The 23,262-nt window shown below is 43.2% G+C and overlaps 1 protein-coding gene across 3 annotated transcripts in view; it reads right to left on the bottom strand.

Moving 5' to 3' along the window:
* adgrl1a (adhesion G protein-coupled receptor L1a) overlaps nucleotides 1-23,262 on the bottom strand; it is a 212,872-nt gene that overhangs the window by 80,526 nt on the left and 109,084 nt on the right. For all 3 annotated transcript variants that reach the window (XM_027176519.2, XM_027176515.2, XM_027176518.2), the window contains exons 3-4: nucleotides 20,898-21,111; nucleotides 1,876-1,985 (exon numbers count right to left, since the gene is read on the bottom strand). In XM_027176519.2, the coding sequence (XP_027032320.1) occupies nucleotides 1,876-1,985; nucleotides 20,898-21,111 (324 nt within the window). The remainder of the gene's footprint in view (nucleotides 1-1,875; nucleotides 1,986-20,897; nucleotides 21,112-23,262) is intronic.

Raw genomic sequence — 23,262 nt, 5'->3', positions numbered from 1 at the left:
GAGGGGGAAGGGATACAACCTGACAGGAGCTTTTCACATTAGCCACGCCCCACAGTGTGTGTGTGTGTGTGTGTGTGTGTGTGTGTGTGTGTGTGTGTGTGTGTGTGTGTGTGTGTGTGTGTGTGTCATATGTGCATACAAATATTCTATAAAAGCCATTTTCATTTAATGACCATTTTAGCCTGTGATTAGCGCTGTTCTGTATCCAGCAGCCCAGTAGTTTCACCTCATCATCGGGCCGTGAATAACAAAAGGTGAACTTTTTTTTGTGTCAGGTTTCATTTTTAAATTAACACTGCTAACACCAGCCTGCTAACTTGAGCAAATCTCACAATTTCTGACAGGAACTTTAGTACATTTTGATTAATCATTGTTACTCCTAATGCTAACCAGCTAACTAACGTGAGCTAATCTGACAGGATTGAATAAAATCTAGTTAAACTCATAAGCTGACAGCATTTGTGAGTGGATTAAAAAAAATATATATATATATATATATATATATATATATATATATATATATATATATATATATATATATATATACACACACACAGAATTGATAAGGTTCATAATTGCTAGCAAAAGCTAACATGACATTTTTACAGTTACCTAATTATATTCACAATGTGTGTGTGTGTGTGTGTGTGTGCCTGTGTTTTTTTTTATATATATATCTGTGTGTGCATAAATGTATGCTTTTTAAAAGATATATTTTCCTTGTATTTCTTTTTCCATCTCTGTGGAATCGCCATTTTTGAAAATTGCCTCCTGGGTGAATAAACTGTTCAATACGCGTCTCCATGTTGTCCTTCAGTCGTGAGAGTTTTGATGTGAATGTTTATGATGTACTGTGCTTTCACTGTGCTAGTACGCGAGCTTTTTCTTGTGGATTGACACATTTTTCAAGCGTGTCAAGGAATATATATATATATATATATATATATATATATATATATATATATATATATATATATATATATATATATAAAATCCAGTCAGATTATGTTAAATTACTTAGATTATATAAATGTTTTAAATAAATCCTGTCAGGTTAGATCATATTAGTTAGTTAGCTAGCGTTAGCAGAGAAAGATTATTGACGCTTAATGCAAATGTGCTAAAGTTCCTCTCAGAAATCATCTAGTGTTAGCAGTGTTGAATTAAAATAAAATCCTCTCAGAAATCCTGTCAGTTTAGTTTAATGAACGTGTGTGTGTGTGTGTGTGTGTGTGTGTGTGTGTGTGTGTGTGTGTGTGTGTGTGTGTGTGTGTGTGTGTGTGTGTGTGTGTTTGGAGCATTTCGCCAATGTGAAAATCTCCCCTCAGTTTCTGGAGCATCGCACTGTTGATGGAGAAAAAGGGTTTAGCGGTGTGAATGCATGTGAGTGCGTGTGCAAGTGAGTGTGTGTGTGTGTGTGTGTGTGTGTGTGTGTGTGTGTGTGTGTGTGTGTGCGAGTGTAAGGCAGAGAGAGAGAAAGAGCAAGAAGAGAAGAAAGTGTCCGTCCGTCCGTCTGAGTGTGTGTCTGAGTGCGAGTGCGTCAGAGTGAGCAAGTGCACTTGTGATCGTGTGCAAGTGTGTTTGAGTGTGTGCATCTGTGTGCGGGCAGGTGTGTGTGTGTGTGCGTGTGTGTGTGTGCGTGTGTGTGTGTGTGTGTGTGTGTGTGTGTGTGTGTGTGTGTGTGGGAGAGGGAGTGTAAGTGAATGGTACTTCCTTAGGTGTTAGGTGGGGTCTGAGTAGGATATGGGAGAGGGGCGTGGGGTGGGGGTGTCGGTGACGGGGAGAGGGGTGGGAATGATGCTGTGTGTGTACGTGTGTGTGCTTGTGTGTGTATGTGTGTGGGTGTTTGTGAGAGTGCATACTGAGTGTACTCACTGTATGGCACACACTCATACTGAATCTCCAGGTACTTGTAAGTTCCCGGACAAGGATCAGGAAACACGTCTGAGCCGGCGACCACCACACACTGCGTACGGTTATTACACCTGAGAGAGAGAGAGAGAGAGAGAGAGAGAGAGAGAGAGAGAGAGAGAGAGAGAGAGAGAGAGAAATAATGAGCAAATATTTCCAATATATATATGATATGATATGATATATATGATATATATATGAAAAATGTGGAATGATTGACAGTTGGTTTCCACCTATGGGAAGCCCCGCCCCTTTCCTTTAACCTCCCATTAAATTCCCTGATAGAAAGATGCAGTGTGACTGTGAATGGGGAAAGTGGATTAATATCTGTGTCAATGTCTCATCAGCTTTAGTTTCCTGTCTACATTAAAACTGTCCATCTTATTTTTAATCCACTGCAAATTGGACAAACCTGAAAAGATTTCTTTGTTGAAAAATCTTTTTATATATATATCAGGTATTTTACTTTGACTGGAGCGGAAAAGCGTGTCTTAATTTGTTAAATCGAATCATTTTGAAGAGGAAATGTTTACTAGAAATGCTACTGTGAGCACAACGCGAAAGATTTTTTAGAATTACGTGCATGTTCGTGTTGGAATGTTGATAAAACTCCGAATTTAAAGAGTGAACAGGTAACTAGTGAACAACGCAAGAGAGGAGAGAAGGGAACTGTAAATTAGGGCAGAAATATAGAGAATACGCTTAAACATTTGGTCTTGCTGTGACATTGACCCTGTTTGGATCAATTCCAAAACCTAATCATACTGTAATCCTGCTGGTTACGCTAATAATTCACACACAAATCCAAGATTCTTATTGAGATCTAATAAGACAGACAGATGCACGGACAGATGGACGGCCGGATGGGCGACCCAAAAGGCATAATAAGATAAAAACGACATCAACCAAAACAAAAAAAAAAATAAAAATAAATACACTGGAGCAGAGATGCCAAGGAATGTGGCAGCCTTACTGAGCGTTTTAGCCAAACGTTGAAAAGCTCAAATAATAAACCTACTTAGTCGTCTCGTGTGCATTGCGGACAGGCGCGAGATATATGGACTCGCTCTCGAGACATAAAAGGACAGAATCGAGGCGCACTTGATGAGTCTGTGCCTATCGTCCCATGCGCATTCCTTCGCTAGGAGTCAGCTGTCTGTTTATCAATCGGACACTTGTTCTGGGGTCTGCCAACAGCCTTTGGGGGAAGGCGTCCGTGCCAAAAGACTCGGACCACCTGGCTCATGGAAACCCAGCCAAAAGATACGAGCAGCACACCTTCACACAGACTGTATACTAGGCTTTCTTTCTGAATGGCCCAGGTTTTTTGTGTGGGTAAAGGACAAAAAAGCACTTAACATCCTCATTCCACTCCACCACAACGCTAAGACAAAAGGCAAGGCAATAACGTTGTAAACTGAATTGTTAGGAAGGATAACACAGAGCTAGGCCTTTCACACGAGTGGATTAACACGGGTTGTAATGAATATGTAATAAATATAAAATTTGTGGCCGTTACATCTTAAAATATTAAACACAGGATAGAGTCAATGCAAGTAGAATTCATTTACAGAAACTGAACATGGGGAGGGCACGGTGGCTTAGTGGTTAGCACGTTCGCCTCACACCTCCAGGGTCGGGGTTCGATTCCCGCCTCCGCCTTGTGTGTGTGGAGTTTGCATGTTCTCCCCGTGCCTCGGGGGTTACCTCCGGGTACTCCGGTTTCCTCCCCCGGTCCAAAGACATGCATGGTAGGTTGATTGGCATCTCTGGAAATTTGTCCATAGTGTGTGAGTGAATGTGCCCTGTGATGAGTTGGCACTCCGTCCAGGGTGTATCCTGCCTCGATGCCCGATGACGCCTGAGATAGGCACAGGCTCCCCGTGACCCGAGAAGTTCGGATAAGCGGTAGAAAATGAATGGATGAATGAACGAACATCAGGATCATACGTTCATAGAATGGCTGTTAAATCAACGCAAATGAATATGAACAAAACAGCGGGTGTTAACAATTAGCAACAACAAAACCTGTCATTAAGTACAGAAACAATTCTCTCCTCCACCGTGTTGAAACTTTAGGATGCCTTCCATATCAAAAATCCAGCTACCAAATCATCTTCAAGTTTCCCAGTGATCCCAGTAAATCCCCTTAAATGCAAATTAGTACTTGTTATTTAGTACCTGACAAATTCAGGCCTCTGTGTAGTAAATTCACCATAACCTACTTCACTAAACTGAAGAGTACCTCAAGAAATTCTATCCCTCTGACGGTGTTCACAACTTTTGATTACAAAACAATGGCTACCCCCCACAGCCAAGTCCCAACAGATGTGTCAGACATCTGTGAGATTGAAAACAGCTTAGACGCTTCCGGCACTGAGCGTACCCTACTAAAGTTTCAGGAGAAATGAGTATTTATTGCGTCCCATTCCACTAGACTTACTTAAAGTATACTGGCAGGGTCCAGTCAACCGGGAGGTCTGTGATGCCCCTCGGGCTCTGACTCACTTCCTGTACAAGTATAGGATAGCTGATTGAAGCTGTTGACCAGACCGAAAGAAAATCACCAACGATCTCTGTACTTCTTGCCACAGTTATGTAGGTGTTTGTAACACAATGAATAGATCCCTGAGGTTAGAGGAAACCAAGTTAACCAAAACTTCTCAACTCTGACAATGATATGCTCCTGATGATTTTGTTTTAAAAAATATTGATCCAAAAAGAAAGCCAATATCTGCTAGCAAGTGGAGCAAGAGAATAGATCCCCTAAGAGTTCTCCTGAGGTCTGGAAATTATGAGTTTGATTCTTGATAATGCCACAGATGCCATAGCAATTTTGTGGGCTAAAGCCCTATTCGGACGGGATTAGTTTTACGTGGGGACGTGGAGTAATGCAATTTCACCTCAGGATGTCTGTAATATTAATTGGCCAATTCGCACGGGACAAGACATCTCAGTAAAACTAGCAGAACTCGCTTTATGCACCACAGTAACCTCCTTGTCGTCATGTGCGTGTGACGTTGCTTCCTGTTATTTTACCGTACATATTTACAGCGGGTCTATTCGGACGGGATCAGTATTACCTGAGGTAATTTTTCCGGACCTTTTTACAGAAAGTAAAAGTCATCGGAATCTTTACTGACATTGTCCGTAATGATTACCGAGATGGCGCATTTGGATGGGACTAAAATCACAGAGAAGCTCTGGTAATAATTACTTTACCCCCACGTCCCCACGTAGAACTAATCCCGTCCGAATAGGGCTTAAGAGAACGATATTGGCTTCTTACTGGGGAGGGCAAATCATCTCTGCATGTCCCTTACCACATCACCAGCCAGTCATGGGTTATCCTTCATTCTACATTAGTAAGAACATTCAGGGAAGAAGAAAGGAAGAGACCCATCACTTCTGATCCTATGTGATCCCAAAACAAATTCCCTGGTGATTGTGGAAATGTCACTTGTCCCCAGTCCTGCTTTTTTGTCCCAGTTACTTTCCTATGATGTCTTGTTAAGGGCCTCATAAAAAAAACTTTAAGTTCTGACTGCTGAATCATTACAGACACATTGGCTTCTTATGAAAGAAAAACAAACAAAGATCTTTCTAGAATGTTTATTTGTCCATCTTCAGTAAGCACTATATCATGGCCATATCCTGAAGCCTATCCTGGGATCACTGGGTAGGAAGTAAGAATAAGCCCTGGATGAGAAATCAGTCTATTGCATTGCAGCAGAAAATAAGCGGTCGCATTAAGGGGTCACCTAGGGTAGGTAGCATGGGCAAGATTTTAAAATGAGGTAGAAAACTTGGAGGAAACTAACACAGGTGCATTGAGTACAAGTGACACAGACATTAGCCTGAGCTCAGATTAGCACCTGGTCCTTGGAGCTTTAAGCCGTCCCTCTTTACATCCGCATTTATCAATCCTGGTCATGTCCCACTTCCGTGGACATTTTGGTGGCTTTGCTCCACTACCACACCTACTTCAGACGTGTTAATTAGCCGGTTATTTACCTCAGGTGAGTTAGGAGGAGGAAACCGTCAAACGTATGAGAACTGTACAGTCGACGTGATAAGAGTTTTTTTTGCCTGACATCTATTGAAACCCGAAATCGCGTAGCTCAACCCACCTCCTACCCCGAGCATACAGTACACAAGATACCACTAGAATGCAACTTTACAAGATACGGCATCTGACTTTAAATAGAAACGTATCTGATACCAGTACAAGTTTTGATTACATTACAAAGATACTTGTGGTTAAAATGATTAAATGTCTTCACTTGGTCAAAGGAAATCAAACCAAGAGTCATACTGGGGACCTTACAGGAAACCAGTATATCACATACAGGAACACGCTGACGGTTATTGATTTCTCAGGAATACTGTAAGACTGGTTCTTTTGTCCTTTCCGTGGCAAATAACTGAACAGAATTCTTAAAAAATATGAGTAAAACGTTTTGATATAATTACATTCACTGGATTAAACCCAAACAAGCTGTTAAAAGAGCACATTAGTAGTTTCAACAATAAGTAACCTTGTAAAAAAAAAATCACCTTCGGTACAATTCCAAAACTCCCTCTGAAAGTTAGAAAAGTAAGTTATTTACTGATCTGGTGTTCAAAAAGGAAGTAGCGACAGAGGACTTCCTTAGTAGTATGACCTTCAGTGAAACACAGTAGTGTTCTGTGCCCATCCCTGGGACAACACACTGACAGCCTCCCTCAAGACACCATTTACTGCAATATCCTTCCATCCATTCATTTTCTCTACCGTTTGTCCTACTCATGGTCACAGGAAGCCTTGAATCTATCCCTGGAGACTTCGGGTACAAGGCAGAGGACACCGTGAATGAGGTGCCAAGCCATCACAGGGCACAACCACACACTACAAACAATTTAGAAATGCCTACAAGGCTGACAGACTGTGGAGGAAACTGGAGAACCCAGAGGAATCCCCTGAAACACAGGGACAGGCGAACTACACACAACCAGGGTGGGGATTGGAAAGGAACCCCTAACCCTAGCAGATGTGAGGCAGAAGTTTTAATCACTAAGCCACCCCTTCACAAACACACACACACACACTCTCTCTCTCTCTCTCTCTCTCTCTCTCTCTCTCTCTCTCACTCACTCACTCACTCATTTTCTACCGCTTATCCAAGCTACCTCGGGTCACAGGGAGCCTGTGCCTATCCCAGGCGTCATCGGGCATCGAGGCAGGATACACCCTGGACGGAGTGCCAACCCATTGCAGGGTGCACACACACACCCACACGCACACACGCACACACGCGCACACGCACACGCACACACACACACACACACACACACACACACACACACACATACACACACACTATGACCAATCAACCTACCATGCATGTCTTTGGACCGGGGGAGGAAACCGGAGTACCCGGAGGAAACCCCCGAGGCACGAGGAGAACATGCAAACTCCACACACAAGGCGGAGGCGGGAATCGAACCCCGACGTGTGAGGCGAACATGCTACCCACTAAGCCACCATGCCCCCCCCACCACACTCTTCTAATATATTTTAAAAGAGAAACATCCTTCTCAAGAGCTACATTTAGTGCATTTATAAAATAAACTCTCACTCTTTTGATGTGGCTGTGACTAATACTGAGACGACCCTTCATTATCTCTTCTGTATGAAGAAAAGCGTGTCGTCTTGCAAGAGAAAATTAAATTGCCACTCTTGCACTCGAATTTGTACGGAGACCGAGTACACGCTGTCCTTCCCACCATATGGCCCTCTCAACTTCATTAACAACGACACCGTGTGCTTCTCGAAGAGAAACAATATTCATTCCTTTTCCTGTGGACGGCTAAAGCACATTCACCGTGAACATTAACGTTAAAAGATTCTATGCTCGGTACCAGGACCAAATGTGCTGTTTAGTCATTACAACATAATCAGGATATGGTGATGTTTTCTGTAAGGAGATTATTATTGAATGTTTATGAGTTTGCTAACAGTCAGTAAAAAATGACAAGCTGTATTTTTCCCCTGAAATTGTCAATATTAAGACGAAAAGAAAAGAAAAAAAAAAGTGACTGTTTATAACATACTGTACTGGAGGCGAGGGCAGATCCAAGCCGAGGAAATTTATTGTGAAAAGCATAATTGGAACAAACCAGCATCAAGACCATGAAAACAATAACCATAAACTTGAGCAGTGGAAACAAGGCAAGAACAATCAGACTACAAGTGAGTTTGTGGCACAGAAATAAAACAACACACACACACACACACACACACACACACACACACACACACACACACACACACACACACACACACACACACACACACACACTCAATTTTGCTAAACCTAGTGGCATCAGATTATGTCCATTTGATATCATTTGCAATCAACTGGGAAAGATTTAGTCACTGACGCATACACTGACACAGGCACAGATCCTGATACGTCAGACACAAACAAACACAATACAGACACTTGGACAGCAGACACAGACAATGACACAGACATTAAAACACTTACACAATACAGACACTTGCACAGCAGACACAGACAATGACACAGACATTAAAACACTTACACAGCTGACACAGAAACTGATACAGCAGACAGACACTGGCACAGACACAGCAGACACTTTCACAGTCGCTGACACAGATACTTGTGGACATAGTCACTGACACTGACACAGCAAACATAGACACTTTTACAGACACTGACAGACACAGCAGACACTGATATCAACACAGACACAGGCAAAGGGGACACAGACTCTCTCACAAACACTGACACCGACAACAGACACAGGCAGCTGACATAGGCACAGCAAACTGACACACACAGTTACTGACAGACACTGACATAGCAGACATAAACACTCTTACAGACACTGACAGAGACACAGCAGACACTGATACCAACACAGTCACAAGCAAAGGGGGCACAGACACTGACACAGGCACAGCAGACATAGACACTCTCACAAACACTGACACAGAAAACAGACACAGGCAGCCGACATAGGCACAGCAAACTCTGAAACACACAATTACTGACAGACACAGCAGACATAGAGGCTCTCAGAGATACTGACATACAAAGCCAGCCCAGTCAGCAGAAACAACAGACACAGGTTCTGGCACAGCAGACACATAAACACACTCAGAGACACTGGCACAGACACAGTCAACACAGACACTGGCACAGCATACAATAATACAGACGCAGACAGCAGACAAACACTCTCAGAGACACTGACACCGGCACAGTCGACACAGACATTGGCACAGCACACAATAAGACAGACGCAGACAGCAGACATAAACACTCACAGAGACACTGGCACAGCAGACAATAATACAGACAGCAGACAAACACTCTCAGAGACACTGACACCGACACAGTCGACACAGACCCTTGCACGGCAGACAATAATACAGACGCAGACAGCAGACAAACACTCTCTGAGACACTGACACCGACACAGTCGACACAGACCCTTGCACGGCAGACAATAATACAGACGCAGACAGCAGACAAACACTCTCTGAGACACTGACACAGACACAGTCGACACAGACCCTTGCACAGCAGACAATAATACAGACACAGACAGCAGACATTGGCACAGCAGACACTGACATACACACAGACAGCAGCCACAGACACAGCAGACATAAACAATGGCACAGACACTGACACAAGCACATCAGACACAGCCATGCTATTGCTACTGCTAAGTTCCTCCAAATCCAAAAGAACATTCTTAACGATGGAAGCTCGCAAGTTGCAGAAATCACTTCAGATTAATCATTACCCCAATCAAAAAGTGTAGGCTTGTGTTCTGACGCATCATTAGATCCAAACAGCTGCATCCCTGAGGTTGTTATTTTGGGGAAAAGGACAAACTGCAGCCGAAACCAAACAAAAATATCATCTCTATCAATGTCAGTTAGACTTGACACTTTCACGCGAGCCTCTGGGGCTCTTATTCACACGGGAAGGTGAAAGTGATGTTTCCATTATCAACCTGTTCTCCAACCACAGCATCATCATCCTCCTCATCATCACTCCTTAAACCACAACAAGAGAAACAAGTCACCGAAATCAAGAGACTGTACAACCAAGCGACAACCAAGAGACATAGAGACAGACAAAGACAGAAAGAAAGGCACAGGGAAAGACAAAAAAGATTGCATAGAAAACAGAAGAAGAGAGTGAGAGAGAAAGAGAGAGAGAACAAAAGAATGACAGAAAGAAAGAGAGACTGTGAGAGAACGCGAGACAGCAAGAGATGGAGAGAAACAGTGAAAGAATTAGACAATAAGATGAAGACAGTGAGAAGAAGAGAGAGAGAGAGAGAGAGAGAGAGAGAGAGAGAGAGAGAGAGAGAGAGAGAGAGAGAGAGATAGAAAAGAGACAACAAGAGAAAAAGAGACTACAACAGACAGAGTTTTGGTCCAAGCCAGATCTTTGTGGTAAAGCAGTCTCTGAGCTGCTTGTAATCTGAAGGCTCGGATGCGGCTCTTAATGTCCGCTAAGCCTTGACCCCCCTTCTTCAATTGGCAGAGACCGCATCGAGGCCCAGATCCTGTGCTGTCTACTCCAAATGAAGTCCACGATTGTTTTCTATATTTAGCTCATGAGCCCATCAGGTGGTTCCATGACTATCACTTTGAGGCAGCCAGGTTGTTCACCACCAGAACTCTGTGTGTTAATAGCCATTTCCGTTTAGACAATCGGGCTAACACCTTTTTCTAACAAGCCCTCCCAATTTTTGGCTTGAAATTGTTCATTCCCTAAAAAACACCAGCACCACTTTCAATCCCTCCCTTCTCCATCTCAGGCCACTGGGATGCTTTAGGGGGCCAGTTTCATTCAATTGCCCAATGATAATCCCTTATGTCTTTGGCTGGGGAGGCTTTTTCATACTGTTCCATGCATTTTATTTCCAATTGTAGCATCATTCTGCACCGAAATACATATCGTTACCTCATCAGCATATGCTGAAAGGTATACTCTAGTGAAAGTGTCGTGACATACGGCGAAGTACGGTGACCTATACTCAGAATTTGTTCTCTGCGTTTAACCCATCTAAAGTGCACATACACAGCAGTGAACACACACACTATGAACACACACCTGGAGCATTGGGCAAGCCGGGGAGCAGTTGGGGGGGTTCGGTGCCTTGCTCAAGGGCACCTCGGTCGTGACCGGCCCGAGACTCGGACCCACAACCTTAGGGTTAGGAGTCAGACTCTCTAACCATTAGACCACGACTTCCCCCATGACTTCCCCCACTTTAGCCTTGTGTCTAGCATCTTGCATTATGACTCCATGAAGATGTCCTAAATTTGCACAGAAGAGGTTTTAAAGCAGGTTCTCCCTGCCTGATCCCTCTTGAGACCTGTATAAGAACATTTAGACCTCCACCAACTTTGACCATTACTGATATACTATTATACAGCCAAACCTTTCCAATACATTACAGAGAAAGCTATGGTCTACCCTGTCAAACATTTTCTCTTGGTCTAATGAGAGAACACTCAAGCTAGAATCATTTATACGACTAAAATCTGTGACATCGCGTATTAAAAAAAGACTGTTCGTAATTGACCTTTTTGGAATGCAATATGTTTGGTCTTTCTGAATAAGTGAAGCTAAATGATCTTTCAATCTGTTTGCCAGGCATTTCGATAGAATCTTATAGTCCACACAGAGCAGAGAGACTGGCCTCCAGTTTTTCAACAGTCCCAGATTGCCTTTTTTGGCAGCAGGGAAAGAATTGCGGAATCGCCGACAGCTGATTGGAAGAGTCCTGTTCTTTACACATTCTGCTAAAACGTCATGGTAGTCCTTTCCTACAGTTCCCTAAAAGGGTTTATAAAACTCTGCAGGTAGCCTGTCTATGCCAGGTGACCGTCCAGTAGCTAGCTGTTCCATTGGTGATGTCGCCATCTAGTGCCACTTTTTGCTCAAGTCCCCGTCGCTGTAGATTCTGAAGCAGTTCTGCTGTGCTTTTTGGGATCACATTGTTCAGCACTGTATAATTGTCTGGACTTTTGGCCATGTTTTTGTGATGTTGCCGATGGCAGCGCGGAATCATCGTCATCGTCCCTTCAGTGTTATTGTATAATCGTGTAAAGTCTTCATTTCATCGTTCTTTGTCTTGTTTAGTTTTCGTCTGCCTTTCTGTTTCATGTACAGTATATTATTTATTAAACCCCATTCTTCTGAAGCTATCCTGCGTACGTGTCTGTCTCCTTCCTTCCCGCCTGAGACAATAATTCGGTAAAGAAATCTACTGCTATTTCCTTCGTTTCTTTTACATCTGACAGAAATGATGCATCTGCTGTTGGGGAACAGTCCTTTCTTCCAGGAAAAAGAAGAATGCTCTAGTGGCATCCATGTCTTTAATTGAGCAAGATCTTTTTAAAGCTCCTTTTTCCTGCTTCATCAATACAGATTCAAGTTCTTTGTTTTCTTCATTCTTTCTAGTTTTCTTCATTCTTTTTGTGTTATACTGTACGAGGTGTGAGGTGAGGTGAGGTGAGGTGAGGTGAGGTGAGGTGAGGTGAGGTGAGGTGAGGTGAGGTGAGGTGAGGTGAGGTGAGGTGAGGTGAGGTGAGGTGAGGTGAGGCGAGGCGTTTTAGGGGCAGTGGTGGCTTAACTGGTTAAGGCTCTGGGTTGTTGATCGGAGGATCGGGGTTCAAGGCCCAGTGCAGCCAAGCTGCCACTGCTGGGCCCTTGAGCAAGGCCCCTCAACCATCACTGCTCCTGGGGTGCTGTATCATATCTGCCCCTGCACTCTGACCCCAACCTCCTCAGTTGGGGTATGTGGAAAAAAAGAATACCACTCTGCTATAATGTATATGTGCCGATAATAAAGGCTAAAAAAGACTTTGCCTACATCCCACCACTGGCTAAGACCTCCAAAATCGTTGTTTTAAACATCTTAAACCTTTGTTTCACGTTATATACAATGGTGACCATGTGATGGTCTGAAAAACCACGACATAATGGAAACATTCATTATTCTACTGGTCCATTGATATATATTTGCTTACATATCATCGATTTAATCTGGCCCCACTTTCCATTTTCAAGCTTCATGAAACCTTCTACTTTTTACGGACCTTTATTTGCAGCACAGACATTTATTAAAACAAAATCCTACCTTTCTTAATTTCTTTTATATTATATAATATTTCTATTCAGACTTTTTAAAAATAATAAAGCTTCACCTGCACAGGTATTTGTTCTGTTACCATACAACATTTATCCTTCCCACCACTTTCCCCACGCCATCTCCTTCTCTCCGTCTCTATGTGTTTCTTGTAAAAGCGAAACATTCTAACATTTTAGTTAATTTTAAAAATCTCTAGCTCAATTTACATTAAGACAGCACTCCATAGAGAAAAGAAAGGAGTAATGAACAAAGACGAGAAGAGAAACTACAGAAAAAAGAAAGCCACCCAGTGTAATTTATTCATTTCTTTGTAACTGGTGTTTTATTACGTCGCAATTTCGTTAACATCTTTCTTTGAACGTTTTTTTTTACTCAAAGCCTCATAACTTGGCGTACGTTGAAGCACGATTACTGATGCCATGAACTTTTCTACAGTCTCTTACTGTACCTCTATAGTCTTACCTAATGTTACATCTAGAAATTCATTACTCTCCTGCAATGTGCACAAATCATCCATTAAACAATCAGATTCAGAAATTTCTGAAAAAGCCATCGTTGTCGTCATCGTCGTCGTTAACGTCTCCGTCGTTACAGGCTTCAGAACAATCTACAGTTGACTTTGTTTGTTCTATATCGACCTGTTCTACATCATTTTCGGTTGCTGGCATTTCTATTCACCTTTAATTCCTATAGTCTTTTCACCAGCATTAACATTGTCCTCAGTTACCATTTCTTTAATTATTGTACCTTCATCATTCATAAGTCACATTCACCAGTGTTCTTCTCTAAGGGGCTTTTTACATATTTACATTTACGGCATTTGGCAGACGCCCTTATCCAGAGCGACGTACTGTACATAAGTGCTTAAATCTCTAACACTGAATACATTAATGCTGGTTCACTAGGTTACATACTTAAGGTACCATGAGTTTAAAACATTTGTTCAAAGTTCCAATGAAAAAGTGACAAAGGTTGTAAGATAAGGAAAGAAGTGCTAGTTGAAGTGTTTCCTGAATAAGTAGGTCTTCAACCGCCGCTTGAAAATAGCCAGTGACTCGGCTGTCCGGACCTCTAGGGGAAGTTCATTCCACCACCTTGGTGCCAGAACAGAGAAGAGTCTTGCAGTATACTTGCCTCTTACCCTGAGAGATGGTGGAACCAGTCGAGCAGTGCTGGTAGATCGGAGGTTGCGGGGTGCAGTGTGAGGAATGATGAGGGCTTTAAGGTAAGAGGGAGATGGTCTGTTTTTGGCTTTGTAGGCCAGCATCAGTGTTTTGAATCGGATGCGTGCAGCTACCGGAAGCCAAAGGAGGGATCGCAGCAGCGGTTGGGTATGGAGAACTTAGGCAGGTTGAAAACAAGCCGGGCAGCTGCATTTTGGATCATTTGCAGAGGACGGATTGCGTTCATAGGTAGACCTGCCAGCAGTGCATTGCAGTAATCCAGTCTAGAAATGACAAGAGACTGAACAAGTACCTGAGCAGCCTGTGTGGACAAAAATGTCCGAATCCTTCTAATGTTGTACAGAAGAAACCGACATGAGCGAGTCACATTAGCAACATTAGAGGAAAAGGACAGTCGGTTGTCCATGGTTACCCCAAGGTTGCGAGCTGTGGCTGAAGGGGAGATCAAATCATTGTGCAAGGATATAGCAAGATACACCTGGTCACTTCCTGTGTTTTCTGTGATCCGATAGCTATCCGACGGTAAAAAGACCAGGTCTAAATGCCCTCCGAAACGTTTTGGAGACAGATATAAACCCGATGGTACAAACCCCTTCAGGAGGTGGTCTGGGACGCGTTTCAAATGTAACTGGACAGGTGTAAATGAATGTGGTTGTTCAAGCCACATACGTCAGCGCTAAACTCCTCCCAAACGGAAGTACGGCACTCGCAGGTGACTCGCGAGTCGTGCATCGTGCCAGAAACAAATAACATGGACGACACGCAGGGTTGGTTTTTTGTAGCATAAACGTCGTAACGAGTTTTTTCGTCTTCTTTTTGATTGCATTCTAAAAACCGCATACAACAAAACGTGTTCCATTTCAATTACCCCGGAAACTAAATAAAATATATTAGCATTTTGGGCGGGAGTAGAAAGATGGGATCGATATCTGATTCGCGAGACGCGTTTATGTGGCCTGATGTAAATGGGACAGTTTTAACAAATCAGATAGCTATCGGATCAGAGACAACACATGACCACGTGACCGGGTGTAAAAAGTCCCTGTGTGACACTATCCTTCACCTGTGATAGATGGATTGATCTCAGGAGCTGTACTTGAGCTGGGTTCATTACTGCCCATAGCTCCACTGGTACGGGCTTTGTGTTGGCAAGCGGCCAACTCATGCTACCTGTACTGGCATAGATCATGTAGGATTTACCTTCATGCCACATATGAAAAGACACATCCAGCTCAGGTTCATTTACAAACATTTGCACCTGTTTAGGGGGGCATGTTGGCTTTACTGGTTAGCACGTTCGCCTCACACCTCCAGGGTTGGGGGTTCGATTCCCACCTCCACCTTGTGTGTGTGGAGTTTGCATGTTCTCCCCGTGCCTCGGGGGTTTCCTCCGGGTACTTCGGTTTCCTCCCCCGGTCCAAAGACATGCATGGTAGGTTGATTGGCATCTCTGGAAAATTGTCCGTAGTGTGTGAGTGTGTGTGTGAGTGAATGAGAGTGTGTGTGCCCTGTGATGGGTTGGCACTCCGTCCAGGGTGTATCCTGCCTCGATGCCCGATGCTGCCTGAGACAGGCACAGGCTCCCCTAATGGGATCATTTTAATTACCAAACTCGTAAAAGGTTTTCTTCTTTTACGGGAACCACCACAGCTTTATTCATCCTGGACGCTGGACATATATTCTCGTACCCAATGTGCTCTCCTACCGCTACCAGTACATCCTCCACCATCATGGCGACAGGTGTGTACCTGAACCTGGCGTGAGAGGGCGGAGACACCCTCCTGTGGATGGGACGCCATCCTGACCGCCAACAATGCTACGCTCTTTCCAGCTACTATTTACTCACTTAACGAGTAATGTTTTTTAACTGAAAAAAAGAAGAGATAGACAAAAAGAAAACAGCAGGTTTCCCAAACTGTCGCCATCTCACCGTCTTCACCTTCACACACCCACACACTCCCAGCATACACAGAGAAAGAAAGAGAGAGAGATTGTGAGAGAAAGACAGTAAAAGAGAGGCAGTGATAGAAAGAGAGACAAAAACAGAGACAATGAGCGAGATGGAAAGAATGACCATGAGCGACAGTGATAAAAAGAGAGACAATAGGAGAAAGAGAAAGTAAGAAAGAGTTCATGACTGAACACTGAAAAGAGTTTCTGTTTCATGAACGTGAGGAAATCGGAAACACGTGCTGAAGATAAAAAAATATGAACATCAAAGGATAAAATCTCTCCGTCTCCCTGCTGATTGGACGTCTTTTCTTTTCACACTTTTTTCTATCTTTCCACAAATTGTGAAGCCAGAGATAAACTGTCTTACACACTCTCTCCATCGTACTGTGTGCGTGTGTGTGTGTGTGTGTGTGTGTGTGTGTGCGTGTGTGCAGTGAAATAAGTGTTGTTATGTGTCTATGTGCTTTAGTGGCGGAGTCATTTTTAACGTTCACGCCAATAAAAGCTGCTGAATTAGAAGTGAATTGATAAAGAGAGACAGAGAGAGAGAGAGAGAGAGAGAGAGAGAGAATGAGAAAAAGAGAGAGTTATGTAGTTAATAATGTGTACATGAGGACAGAATGGAGAGGATCGTCCCTCTGGGCTGGAGCAGAGAGATGGAATAATTTCCCACTAGACGTGATCACGTGACTGCGACATTAGGAAGAAAACAGACAGGCGTGTGTGTGTACGGCAGCTGACGAGCACACAGCAACGCAGCGTGATGAACGGCGCCTCACAGCAGTTTATCAATATTACATGCACACGCACCATTTAAATATATTCACACACACACACACACACACACACACACACACACACACACACACACACACACACACACACACACAACCATCTGTATTTCTCTCAGTGAAGCTGTGATGCTTTCTATCTGCTCTTCATCTTCCTAATCCTCTCTTTTTATTCGCCTGTATCTGTCTGTCTGTCTGTCTGTCTGTCTGTCTGTCTGTCTGTCTGTCTGTCTGTCTGTCTGTCTGTCTGTCTGTCTGTCTGTCTGTCTTTATCTCTCTCCCTCATTCTCTCTGTCCTTCTTTGTACCTTTCTAGAATTGTCTGTAATTCTCTGTCTGTCTGTCTGTCTGTCTGTCTGTCTGTCTGTCTGTCTGTCTCTCTCTCTCTCTCTCTCTCTCTCTCTCTCTCTCTCTCTCTCTCTCTCTCTCTCTTGCTCTTTTTCTCTCGCTAAATTAAAATTTGACCTGTGCTCTTTTCTAGCCATCCTCACATCGGTGTACTCTAAATCTCTCTCTCTCTCTCTCTCTCTCTCTCTCTCTCTCTCTCTCTCTCTCTCTCTCTTTCTTTCTCTCTCTCTCTCTCTCTCTCTCTCTCTCTCTCTCTCTCTCTCTCTCTCTCTCTCTCTCTCTCTGTTGCTCTCTCTATGAGTATAACAGCGCTGCTAGCTTCCTTTAAATTCTGTTTTTAGTTTTTAATTACCCTCAAGATAAATCCTCTCATTATTTTCTCTCTCACACACACACACACACACACACACACACACACACACACACACACACACACACACACACACACACACACACACACACAGATGACTCGTTTACTTTTCATATTTGTCTTTAAGCCGTTTAAGATGTGACCCAGGATGACTGTAGAGTTTGTCTGACTCCTGAATCCTCAGCAGCTTTAACTCCACGGAGTAAAAACAGTGCTGAGTATAAACAGACCCGACCTCATGCGAGATTCAATCTGAATACCTGCTGAAAGCATTGAAGTGGAATTCAGCCCTCACTTCATCTCTACTTGAAGGGAGCGATGCGTCTGTACACTCTGCTTAAACACTTCGGCTTCCGAAACTTCGACTTTCACGCTAATGTCTCCATCCCCGTCGCTAATAACTAAGCCAAGCCTTCGACTAAACAGTGCTGTGTAGCTGCAAAGCAAGCTGGGACTTTTGAGCACACTGTCCCTGGGGACACAAGGTACAAGGTAGGGGACAACCTGGACAAGGTGGCAACTCATTGCAGGACTCACAAACACAAACACACACTCACACAAACACACTACAAAAAAATATAGTGACGTTAATCAGCCTTTAGCACATGGGCAGAACCTACAAACTCCACACACAGGGTGGTGATGGGAACCGGACCCTAAACCTTAGCCATTAAGCCACAGTGTTCCCTCTTAAGTACCTTAGGTTCTTAATAAATAAATGATTAATAGAAACATTCTTGAAATATACATTGTTTTTGACCTCACAATCTGACACAACATAAGATTTGCCCTCAATAAGGCTAAACTTATAAAGGTTTCTGTTTGAGGCCAAAGATAATTAAAGAGTAACTGTGTTCACATTCATACTGAGACGGTTTCAGTAATAAACCTGCGACCATGCCTGAGAAATATATTACTGATAAAGGAGCTTTGTTTCACTGAGAAAAATACTAACATTCAGCCCATGGGAAATTGTATGTATGTATGTATGTATGTATGTATGTATGTATGTATGTATGTATGTATGTATGTATGTATATATAGATGTATGAATGGATGGATGGATGGACGCTTGTATGTATGTATGAATGGATTAATAGGATAAATGGATTGATGGACAGGTTGATGGGATAGAATTGGATGAGTAGATATATGGATAGATAGATGGATGGATGGGATGAAGAAAATCGATGGATGGATGAATGGATGGGCGGATACAGTAAATGGATGGATGGATGGATGTATAGATGGATGGATGGATAGATGCTTGTATGTATGTATGTATGTATGTATGTATGGATGGATAGGATAGGATAAATTGATGGACAGGTGGCTGGACAGATGGGTGGGATAGAATTGGATGAGTAGATGGATGGATGGATGGATGGATGGATGGATGGAATGATTAAAATCGATGGATGCATGACTGGATGGAAGGATAAATAGATAAATTGATGGGTGGATGGAATGAATAAATAGATGGATGGATATTTTATTAATAAAATATAAATTGAATATTTCCAATGCAATAAAAATACACTTTTTAAAAAAAAATCTTTTTCATTTAGTTTATTAAGTTTCAAACCATTTTCAAGTCTGTGTGCGAGTCTCTGTGTTCTTTAACTGGAACTTGATGGATATTTTCTGTCCTCTTGTACAATGAGAATAGAGAAGATCTATAATTATAACACAGAATAAAACCGTTCTTAATCGTATCTTCAATGTGACTCATAATTCCACTAGCACTTATAAAGCTGAACTCTGAAGGCATTTATATTAAAAATAAAAGTCAATACTAATAATTTAGGCTCCTGCTTTTCTCATGGAGCTATTTTTACGGACAGAGCCAAGGCCATCAAACTTTCCTTATAAGGTATTTAAGCCCCTGAAAGGGAAATAAACATATTGATGTACATGTGCTGTGGAATAAAGGCACTAAACCAGAGGAGGACTTTATTTTTGGCATCGCCACAAAAACTCATGTCCTGTCACATGCGTCATTCTGTGCACTGGTAGTGTTGAAAACGGCACGATTCGGGCGGGAGGAGTGGCTCGGGCGGTGACAGCTTCCACAATATGTTCAAAAGATTCAAAGACACGTCGAGAATAATGTGGTGGATTTAGCTGACGTTATTCACGTCGTTTTGGGACCGAGCCTCATAACAGCGTTTCGCGCTCGCTCGGTTTGCCGAAGCTTTTACCCAGAGTGACTTACAACCGAGGCAGTGTACAAGTGAGCAGTCTAAGGATTTGAAGTTGGACCGAGAGCCTGTCAGAAGCTCGATGATTTAAAGCGTGCTCCAGCACTTCTATGTTCTCGCAGGTCACCTGGATGACGACTGAGAAATCGAGCATGGTGTTAGTTCAGGCAGGCCACGCGGTAAGCTGCATCAGCTGCTAATCAGCTGTCCACAAGGCGCACCAATCCAGCACGACTTCCGTAATTTCCCTCCTTTAAGTCCTCGCCTTCGAGCGCACCTACGCGTCGCCGCTGCTGCGATCCGACACCCTCCTCCGTCCCCGACTCCTCCAGCCAGAACCTGTCGCCAGCGCCGATTAGATTCTTCATGTAAAAAATCGCACCTCGCGCAATTTCGGTTCTGATTCTGAGCTGTAATGGGGGGGGGGGGGGTGTCTATTCATTCCCCAGCGCTGCCTCACCGCCCCGTCCGTGCATGCACACGGACAGGCACGTGGGAAAATTCTCCCAGAACAGAACCATCCCACCAACACTAACTGTATGCTCGCTAACCTTCATTTACGAAGTGGTCCTGACTGAAGTACGATTTATTTTTGGTGGACTGAGATTTATTTCCAGGTCACAATGCTGAATAGTGACGATGCCACAGTTATCGCCTGTCATTCAGAGCCACACTGACCAATTGTGAGCATCTCTGAGCTCATGCACTTATGGACACAGTTAACTCTCTCCTAAGAGAAATATTAATGCATCCACACCAAACAAGGTAGGTACGGTATGAAAGAACCCTGGAGGTGTCTTGGTTAAAGAACTACTTTCTACTGTCTTATTTTGTGTGTCTTTGTTTAAGACAAACACAATCGACTGGTAATACGTCCTGGCTCTCGAAAGGGTTTGATGGTTTGCCCTAAACCAGCATATTCTCCCTCAAACACTCTCGCATACCTCTGTGACATGATCTTGAAGGCATCAGGCAGGTAGCACTGAACGTTCTCCATCTGGAAAGGGTCGGCGTCGCAGATCTTGTCGTCGGTGCGTCCGTAATTGGCCGTCTCGATCATGATGACGTCGCTACCCGGGCAGCGCAGCTCGATGGGGTAACCCTCACATGCCAGCTCCCTCCTCATCAAGCCAAAAGGCATCATGGAACGACTTAACGCTGCAGAGAGGGAAAACGGGACAGAAAAGAGAAGGTAAGAACAAGGTGTCAGAGTGTCTCCAAAACTAAAGTCTCCACCTTTTAAAGAGTTCAGAATGGTTATACAGCTTACAGGTGCTCACATTGCTGATACAAAAAAATCCAAGTAGTCAGAGAATGAAAACAGCTTTTACCACAAAAAACACAATCAAATGTCTGATAGCAACTGCAGGGTAAAAACATTTCTTTCTCAAACCAACACACCAACTAAATCCCTAGTTTAGTGGCTCACAAGAGTCCATAATGTTATCCAAAGTTCACCAAAAGCAAAAGGAACCGCTACCCGAGGATAGACGTGCCTCTTATGCATACTACGCCCTTTTACCTCCGATAAATCTGCATTTCCGCTAGTGGAGTTTTATCCAGAAACAGAGTACTCTCTGTGTTTTGGCGAGGAATCAAAAAACTACAAATGGTCTGGCTGAAGAGTAAATATTGGCACCCCTGTAATTCATCACTAGTGATCGGTTATCTTGTAGCAGTGAGTCAACATGAGTGCAGATCATACACCAAGACAACATGCTGTATGTCGCTGTCCCAAAATGAAGTGCGACCAGTGGTTTCAGTGGTTGCTTTAACTGGTATATTTGCGGGATGCACTTATTTCAGATATCGCATCATCGGGTAGGTGTGGCCTATTTGATAATCTAACCCTAACCTTAACCCTAACCCTAACCGTAGTTTTTGGTTGTTTATTTGTTTTCTAAAATAAATCTACCTGTTTTGTCTTTCATAGTATGCTCAGTTTTTTTTTTTTTGAAAGAGGGCATTTTTCCAAGACTTCCGGAAACACGCCCAATTTACATCGTGGTAACGAAACCCCTGGAATTTTCAGTGAATGCCGGATATTTGCTTTGCCTTCACTTCCTGGTTCTGGTTCTGTCTCCGCTCCTTTTTCTCTGTCTGTTTTAATTTGGTTTCTGATGATGGTTTCACTCCATCCAGGGTGTATCCTGCCTCGGTGCCCGATGACGCCTGAGATAGGCACAGACTCCCGAGAAGTTCGGATAAGCGGTAGAACATGAATGAGTGAATGATTATGGTCTCTGTGTAAGTTTGTAGCTTTGTGAAATCTTGTATGTTACATTTACTAAGTCTGCTTCTTCCTTGTGTTCCACATTTTATGGTTTTGATGTGTTTTATGGATATTTATTTTGTTGGAATATTAAACCAGGCCACTTGGGGCAGATAGATGGGGAGGGTTGCTTCAGGAAGGGCATTCGGTGTAAAATCTGTGCCAAATCATGTATGCGGATCATAAACCACAAGATGGAGATAAATGATCTGCTGTGGCGACCCCTAACAGGAGCAGCCGAAAGAAAGAGAAAGTTTTGGTGAGATGATTACACACACACACACACACACACACACACCCACACACACACACACATTTTCTCTCACCCCATGTTACAGTGTAATGATGCTACACAATCTCTCATACAAGACCTGCTTTGCTGTTTAAAAGCCACTAAGGCAAAAGTGCAAGTTTAATGTCATTTCCTCTTAAATAAAGTTGCCACCTAATTTTCTATTACAAAACTAAGACAGAGGGCTTCACATCTCTGGATAAGCCCTGACCCTGAACAGGATGATGAATGGATTAGAATACAGGGGTCTAGAAACTGTGTCCGTTTTTTTTTTTTTATCAACCCTTCGATCCTGTTGTTGTATTTGAGGCGGGAGAAACGTATACGATACAAAAAAGAGAACGAGGCAGGGATGTGCTACGTTAGCAGAAAACAGACAACAGCGAGGAGATTAGAGGAGAGGAGAGGATAGGAGAGAGGTACAGAAAAAAAAGAGGAAACAGAGTCATCATCGTGCTCTATTCAGGCCATTAGAAGAGCAGCGAAAGGGAAGAAGGGATCTGCAAGCTGTGTGGGAAAAGAGAAACATGTAGATAAAGAGTGAAGAAAAGGACAAAGTAAGAAAGAAAGTAGGATAAAACCAGACTCCAGAACTCGCTGCATCCAGGCCAAAGCAGATGAGAAAGAACACCCAGGAACTATGAGGTTTATACGGAGGCTGAGTCACTGTGTGTGTGTGTGTGTGTGTGTGTGTGTGTGTGTGTGTGATTACCCAGAATGCACTGCAAATCTATAAGCGTAACCA

This window comes from Tachysurus fulvidraco, chromosome 24 (genome assembly GCF_022655615.1).
Source record: "Tachysurus fulvidraco isolate hzauxx_2018 chromosome 24, HZAU_PFXX_2.0, whole genome shotgun sequence".
NCBI lineage: Eukaryota > Metazoa > Chordata > Actinopteri > Siluriformes > Bagridae > Tachysurus > Tachysurus fulvidraco.
The sequence above is the reverse complement of the archived record's forward strand: the minus strand, read 5'-3'. Positions and strand labels throughout refer to the sequence as shown.